The sequence below is a fragment of the Chrysemys picta genome, chromosome 22, assembly GCF_011386835.1.
Source record: "Chrysemys picta bellii isolate R12L10 chromosome 22, ASM1138683v2, whole genome shotgun sequence".
Taxonomy (NCBI): domain Eukaryota; kingdom Metazoa; phylum Chordata; order Testudines; family Emydidae; genus Chrysemys; species Chrysemys picta.
In genome coordinates this window covers 2,261,076-2,268,831 of record NC_088812.1, presented here as the reverse complement: position 1 = coordinate 2,268,831, position 7,756 = coordinate 2,261,076, and the positions used below count along the sequence as shown (strand labels likewise).

Sequence of the window (7,756 nt, the reverse complement as noted above, 5' to 3'; positions counted from 1 at the left end):
GGGGTGCTGTGGAAGAGACGCTAAGAGGCCCCCAGTATGTCTCACTGGGAGCACTGGCCAAGCGTAGGGAGCTGCCAGCTGCCAGCCCAGCAGCACTAGCAGGGGCAGAGCTGGGAGGCCCCTCCCTGGGGCTGGCCATCGCTCTGCCCTGCCTGGCACATGCAGGCCAGGAGGGAGAGCTGAGCGCAGCTAGACTGGCCAGGGGATCCCTGTGGGGAGGGCCGGGGGAGAAGGTCTCTCTGTCTCGAGCGCGAAGCAGAGACCCAGCCCCTTTGCGGGATGATCTAGCAGAGCCAGGACCGTGGGCAGAGTGCAGACAGGGCACGAGCACTAGGGCTGCACTGCACGTAGCCAGAGGCTCTGGGACCGAAGAACTGCCCGTGAAACAGCTCTGCTCTCTGGAGACGCCTATTCCTGCCGGCTGGGGAGACAGCGAGCGGGAGCCCCAGACAGAGACGGGATCTCAGACAGCTGTTAGCACGAGCAGCCAGAGCTCCCTGGGTCGACCAGGGAGGGTTTAAGCAGAGCCGCTGGGAGAACAGCTTCTGTGTGAGGATGGGAATGTCGAGGGCTGAGATCCCAACCCCAAGAGGGGAGAAAATACAGGAGAGAGAGAGAAGAGATCCAAGACCAGGAATGAACTAGGCCCGGGGGGAGGGAGATTCCCCGCCCCCCTTCCTGGAACCAGCAGGACCAAGCGGCAGCGTGATGTGCGGGAGGGGGAGATCCAAGCGGCGAGGGATTGTGCGGGGGGAGGGGGACGTAACTCCCCAAGGGGCTGCGACAGACTCAGTGATCCCAGATATGATCACTGCCAGGGCGGCTTTGCCACGGCTCCTGCTCTCACGCACTAAGAGACGCCGCTGGTCTTCTGGCCGTGGCTTTGCCAGTTCCACTGGTTCTGTGATGTAATCCCCCACTGCGGCCGAGAGGAGAAACATCCGCTCAGCCCCCATCCATCTCCCCCACCCCAGCCTGTTCTCTCCGGAGCCTCCTGCCCGGGGCTGCTCCGGCAGCCTGGGGCTGCTCCGGCAGCTGAAGCGTATGGCACAACAAATGCATATTCCCTAAGGCACGTGGGTTCTGCTGCACGTCCCCTGTATGGCGAGCGACCCCTGAGGCTGCACAGAGCAGGACCCGCCCCCCAGGCTGGAGCTGACCCGGAACTCCTGATTTCAGCCCCGTGCAGGCCGGCGGGTGGGACAGGGCAGCGCTGAGCAGTGCAGGGAGCGAAGGGGCTGGGCCCTGGAGCCTTCCCCGGGGCGGCTGAGCGCTCTGATGACACAGAGCGGGCCACTGTGCCTTTGCCATTTATAAATGACCTCCGATGTCAGCCAGGGGCTAGCATAGCCAGCCCCCACAAGCCCCGCTGGGGGCTCCCCTGCACGAGTCCCTTAGCCACTAAAAACGAGGGGCCACGTCCCTTTGATTGTGCAGCTCTCGTCCCTGCTGGCCCCAGGAAAAGCCTCTAAAGGACGCTACACCTGCTCTCGCTGAGCCACTGCCCGCCCATTGGCACTGGCTTGCCGTACCGTCCTGGCGGGGGGAAGCTGGGAGCCAGACTGGCTGTGCAAGGAGTTTGCCGGCGGGAGGACTCTGTGCTTGGCTTGGTGCCTTCTCATGGGGGTGGTTCAAAAGGGACTGGCTCCCGTGTAGACAGGGGAGCTGGTCCAATCGCTGCCTGGGTGAGAGTCCCAGTGAATCGTCCCGCTGGACCGCGGCTCTGACAGCTAGGAGGGGCTGGCAGGTGAGGGGAGCCTGCGGCCAGCAGGGGGTGGAGACAGGTACTTGCCTCCTGTTCAGAAGTCCCCTGATGCTCTCTGCCAGACCTGGGAAAGGGCAGAAGCTGCATCTCGGGAAAGTAAAAAGCAGCGAAGCTGGAGGCTAGCAGCCCTGTGCCCGGCTGGGGAGGGAGCTGCCCCCCACATGGCAGGAAAGCAGCCCTGCAGGAGCCACCCGGCCCGTGGGGTCGGAGCGGGGGCGAGGGGCGTAGTGGTGTTAAATGGCATCTTGCTTCGCCTCCCCCATAACGGGGCACTCACTGCACAAGCCTTCCGCTGCCCACAAAGCACCCGTGCTGGGGAGGGGGGCAGCCGGGGCGGGGGGCGGAAATGAAAGCGCTTTGCATACCACTCGGAGACAGGGAATAGCTCATCTTTATCACTAGGCAGCAGCCGGGAGGAACTGGACACAGGACTCGGCTCTGGCTGGGCGGTTCTGACTCCAGGCCCACGCAGGCGTCTCTGGCCTCTAGCTGGAAGGCAGGGCTTGCACAAAGATCCCCCTGGAGTCCGTCCGTGAGAGCTTGGAGGGGGGCTCCAGGGGCTCGGCTGTCAGGCTGCTGGAGTCATTGGAGTTGAGGGAAATCTCCTGCTGCATCTCGTCGTCGCTCTCCTCCTCTTCCTCCTCCTCCTCATCTGAGTCAAAGAGAGCAGGAACGAGAGAGGGAGGGTGCTGAGAATCCGGGGGCTGCACGGTCTGTGCCCGAAACCCTGGATTTCTCTGGCCCCGCCCCGCATGGCCACACCCCTCTCCCGGTCCTGACCAATCAGGACGGTCCCTTCTAACTATTCCATTGTCCCACAGGTGCGGCCTGCGGCAGATTAGCGTGATGGGGGAGCTGGGGCCCGAGTCTCCTCTGAAGCCCCTTTGCGGCCCGACTGGAGGGGACTTGATATGGAGGGGGCAGGGGGGGTTGAATTTTTTTGTTCAGGGCCCTGGTGGCGTCTGCTGCTGGACCGAGGAGCTGGACCCCCGGGAACTGCGGCTCTTGGCAGCTTAAAGGCAATGGCCCCATTCGGAGAGACGCGGCAGGTGGGCAGTTACCTTTGTCTGCGTCCAGAGAATTCAAGGAGCTCGTCAGGTTAGCAAACTGGAAAGACAAACGAGGATGAGTGCTCAGAGCCCCCAGCCCCGCAGGCACTACCCTCCCCGAGGCAGGACGATAGCAGGTGGGTTGGGGAGACCAGCATCCGCTCTCCCTCTCCCTCTCCCCCATTGCAATGGGCACCTCCACCTTCCCCTCTGACAAGGGGGTGGCAGGACTTCAGAGAAACACATTTCCTGTATGGGGATCGTTTAGTCCAGGGCATCAGCCCCACCCGCTGCACCGGCTCAGAGCAACGGCACATCTCGGCTGGTAACCCCGCGGCACTCGATCGGCCCATCTCAGCTGGTAACCCCGCCTCCCCGCGGCACTGGATTGGAGCAACGGCCCATCTCGGCTGGTAACCCCGCCTCCCCTCTGCACCGGCTCAGAGCAACGGCCCATCTCGGCTGGTAACCCCGCCTCCCCGCGGCACTGGGTCGGCCCATCTCGGCTGGTAACCCCGCCTCCCCGCGGCACTGGATTGGAGCAACGGCCCATCTCGGCTGGTAACCCCGCCTCCCCTCTGCACCGGCTCAGAGCAACGGCCCATCTCGGCTGGTAACCCCGCCTCCCCGCGGCACTGGGTCGGCCCATCTCGGCTGGTAACCCCGCCTCCCCGCTGCACCGGGTCGGAGCAACGGCCCATCTCAGCTGGTGTCCCCCTCTCAGCTGCACTTGATTTGGCCCACCTAGTCCTTAGTACGGCAAGGCAGGGTGATACAGGTGCCTCAGAGGAAGGCCCCCGCCACCCCACAGTGCAGCTGACCTAATGCTCTACAGGGGAGGGGCGGAACTTCCTTCCTGAGCCCAGATGTTTGCAGTCGCCTTAGCCCTCCCTGCACCTGCACTGCCAGCAGCGTTCCCAGCCAGGATGAAATTCTCCAGCCCTTTCTCATGTCGAGTTTGACCTGATCCGGCCCCATAAATCCTGGAGCAGGAACCCAGCACTGAGTCATGGCAGTTTCCCCTTTTTAAGCTGGGTTTTGGGGAGATGGATGAATTGATCTGACGGCCAGAAAGGACCATTCTGACCTCTGGTACCACACTCCTGCCCCGGGATCCTGCTGAGCTACAGCAATGTTTCCGAAAGACGGCCCGTGTCGACTGAAAGAGGGCAAGTGCTGGACAATCCACCGGGTGCAGGGCAGCTGGTCCAATGGTTAATTCCCCTCCCGGTTAAAAATTTGCCCCTTCTTTCCAGTCTGAATTTGTCCAGCCTTGGCTCCCAGCCATGGGGTCTGGTTCTGCCTTGTCTGCTGGATTACTGAGCCCTCTGCTCTGAGATCTCCCTGTGAAGCGTTGACGGAGCAGCACCCACCTCTCCCATGACAGCGATGGGGGTCTCTCCCTTGGCCTGGGCCACTCGGTGCTCTATCAGATAGTACATGTACTCGTCGTAGAGGAGCCGGATGAGATGGAAGGAGCCGAAGCTGGCGGCGCTCCTCAGGGTCAGATCCCGGATTACCATGGAGCTGTGGAAAGAGAGCCCGGCTCTGGGGTTACCCCTCCCTCTGGGTCAGTCATCCAGTCCCAGACTGGGAGCGGGGGAGGGCAGGAACGTACCTGTAGAAGGACCACTTGAGGAGGAAAAGCTTGGCGGCCTTGGGGAAGCTGGAGCTGCCCTGGTGGGGCTTGAGGACCTGGGTGACCACCCCGTCCAGCCACACCGCCCACTGCTCCAGGGAGTTCTGCTGCTGCAGGGTCAGCTTGAAATCCTGCTCCAGGCGCTGCACCACGCGGTCCTCACAGCGGCACACCCACGAGGCCTGCTCCTGTGGGCGGGGGAACGACAGAGACACCGGCACCTTCAGAGAGGGGAGCACGGCGGCCGAGGGCCAAGGCCAGGGCCGGGCACTGGAGGAGTCGCATCCCGTGAGCTCAGCCCCGTCCACACTGTGACCCCCCGAGGGGCCAGCTCCATTTGCCTGGAACGCGGGGAGTTCGGAGTCCCCAGGAATGTCCCACTTGCCAATGGGCAGAACCCTCGGGAGCTGGGGGAGTCCCTGGCCTCAGCTTAGCAGACCCACTGGGATGGTGGCGCACAGGGAGGGACGGAAGGAGCCAGCCTCTGTCGGGGGTGCCCCGGGCACCTCAGGCCCCCCCACGCCCATGGGAATGGCTGGCGCGTGGCACCTCTAACCAGCAGACTGGAGGTGTCTCACATTAAACATCCCACAGCAGAGGCAGCTTTAGAGAATTTGGGTCTAGATCATTCGGATTCACAACCTGCTTTATCCGCATTCTCCAGAGGGCGCAGAGAGGTGACAGGCCCCGGGCCCCGGGATGGAGCTGGGCCTAGAATTCAGAGGACCTAAACCCCAGTCCCCTGCTCTAACCACTAGACCGTGCTGCTCCCGTTACCACGGCATTGGGATAAGAGGCTGGTGCCAACGGGTTCTGGGTCGGCTGTTGTGTTACTGTTCAGTCCCCCAGGGCACTCAGCAGGACTCCAGACTTCATGGGCACAGAGAGTCTGGGCCAGTCTCCTGGGAATCACCTACCAGCTGTACCCACTGCAGAGGATGAGAGAAGCCGATGGCCCAGCTCACTTCACTCAGCTCCCTCTGAGCTACGCTGGCAGGTGGGTCGGCAGCTCTGACCCAGCCCAGGGGGTTCCTGCCTGCACAGCGCTGGGGCAGACAGGCAAGCCCCAAAAAATGGCTCATCGTGCAATTGGCCAGGGGAGGAGGGATTCTGTTACCTGGACGTTTGCAAAGTCCACCCGATTGAGGTCGCTCAGCATCTGGTTGATCTGGGCCGTATTCTGTAATACGGCCCGGGCAGCCTGGGCGAGGTGGTTCAGGGAGGTGTATCGCCGCAGAGTCTGGGCAAAGGCACTTGCTGCTGCCACCTGCGGAACAGACAGGGGTCAAACCCCCAGAGAGCGGGCTGGTTCCACGCACACGGCCTACAGGACAGGCACCGTGCCCTACGGTTGGGCACTGAGAGCTGGATCTGACGCCGACCAAGAGCCGGAAATCACTGCCCAGCACTGCCCAAGGGACGCAGAGCCACGGACCACGTGACAATGCAGTGCAAGGATCAGAGAGACAAGAGCCTGGCACTGCCAGAGATCAGAGCCTGGCGCTGCTCAGGAGACACACTGCCGAGGTCTGGGTCCCAGGCCACTCCCCCCTACGCCCCTTGCGCATCTCACCTTCACTCGGACCATCTCTTCAGGAATATTCATCATTGCGTTGGTTAACCAGCTTTCCAAACTCTTGGCGAAATTTCGGATCGCTTGCGTCAAGGCACCTGGGATAGAGAGGGGCAGTGAGACCCTCGCACAGCCATGGATTGGCCAGCTCAGGACTAGGGGGAGGAGCCCATTCCCTGGCATGGCACTGGACTGATGGCTTCGAAATCTAACCCTAGGGGACAGCAGCTAGGCCTGGAGCACAAAACCTGCCCAGGTGAGGCAGTGTGGCTTAGAGGATAGAGCATAGGCCTAGGCCAGGCCTTGGGAGACCCGGGTTCAATTCCTGGCTCTGCTACTGGCCTACGGGTGACCTTGGGCAAGTTGCCACCCTGCTCTGTGCCTCAGTTTCCCCATCTGTTCAATGACGCTAACGATACTGATGTCCTTTGTACAGTGCTTTGAGATCTACAGGTGGGAAGCTGTCCTACGTAGGAGGGGGCAAGATCAGCTGTGTTGTGGAGGTACCATCACAACTCTAGTGTGGTGACCGTGGAAGAAGTGTCCAAGCCTCCAGCCCTGTGGAGTCAGCGCAAGGAGCCAGGCTAGGCAGCTCTAACTCAGCCCTGCACTTACTGGGAATGGGCCGGAGAACGTCGGGGATGAGGATCTCCACCAGCCCCTGGTACAGCATGTTGTCACAGTCCTTGGTCCATTTCAGGACAGGTTCGTATTTGGACAGTATCACCAGGCAGTTCTTTGGGAGACGCTTCTCTGCTTCATCGTGACTAGACAGACACGTTTGCCCCCGTTAGTGCATATAAGAGCCACATCTCAGTTCACCCCAGAAACACTACCGCCGAGGCCCCGTGTGCTTCGGACTATGCTAGAACTAGGTTCTACAGTCAGGCCTGCTAGGTTGCACAGCAGTCTAGAAACCCTATGGAGCAGCTCTGTTGGCCTAGTGGTTAGAGCACTGGACTGGGATTCAGGTGTCCTGGGTTCTATTCCTGGCTTTGCCATTGGCCTGCTAAATGCCCTTGGGCAAGTCATAGAAGTGGAATGATAGAATATTAGGGTTGGAAGGGACCTCAGGAGGTCATCAAGTCCAACCCCCTGCCCAAAGCAGGACTAATCCCCAGACAGATTTTTGCCGCAGATCCCTAAACGGCCCCCTCAAGGATTGAACTCACAACCTTGGGTTTAGCAGCCAATGCTCAAACCACTGAGCTATCCCTCCCCCCGTCCCTCAGTTTCCCCATCTGTAACAGGGGGTGAATGATACCATCGTCCCTTGAAAAGAGCTTTGAGATCTACCAATGAAAGGCGCTACGCACGAGCTAGGAATTATTTCGGACAAGGCTCGGCTGCACTCGGGGAAGCAGGAACATTTAGCAGTTGGGAGCAGAGTGCTTGGGGAGGCAGTCTTGGGTTGTGGAGAGGCTCTGAGTGGCTTCTCCGTCTCCTTCCCCACCCCAGCATCTCTTGACTGCAATGAGCTGCCCCTGCCCTGCCACTGAATTCCACAGCGCTGGCTCACCCGCATTAGCAGGCTGTTTTTGCCGAAATGCTCAGCAGGGAAGGAGTTAATGCGATGATGATAAACAGTCATCAGCTATCTCCAGGGGTGCTGAATGGGGTGGTTCACACCTCCCAGCTACTAGCTGCAGACTCAGGCGGTCTTCCCCCCACCCCCACCCCCACCCCGCCACATACACCATTAAACCAACTTTTTCCTGAACTGAATCTTT

The 7,756-nt window shown here is 61.0% G+C and overlaps 1 protein-coding gene across 6 annotated transcripts in view; it reads right to left on the bottom strand.

Annotated features, from left to right (window-relative positions):
- Positions 1 to 2,138: 2,138 nt before the first annotated feature.
- Positions 2,139 to 7,756, bottom strand: part of RFX1 (regulatory factor X1) — a 47,743-nt gene continuing 42,125 nt past the window's right edge. For all 6 annotated transcript variants that reach the window (XM_065575752.1, XM_005310677.5, XM_008163286.4 and 3 more), the window contains 7 exons: positions 6,642 to 6,793; positions 6,027 to 6,124; positions 5,571 to 5,720; positions 4,433 to 4,641; positions 4,188 to 4,341; positions 2,827 to 2,872; positions 2,139 to 2,417 (listed from right to left, as the gene is read on the bottom strand). In XM_065575752.1, the coding sequence (XP_065431824.1) occupies positions 2,251 to 2,417; positions 2,827 to 2,872; positions 4,188 to 4,341; positions 4,433 to 4,641; positions 5,571 to 5,720; positions 6,027 to 6,124; positions 6,642 to 6,793 (976 nt within the window). In that variant the 3' untranslated portion in view covers positions 2,139 to 2,250. The remainder of the gene's footprint in view (positions 2,418 to 2,826; positions 2,873 to 4,187; positions 4,342 to 4,432; positions 4,642 to 5,570; positions 5,721 to 6,026; positions 6,125 to 6,641; positions 6,794 to 7,756) is intronic.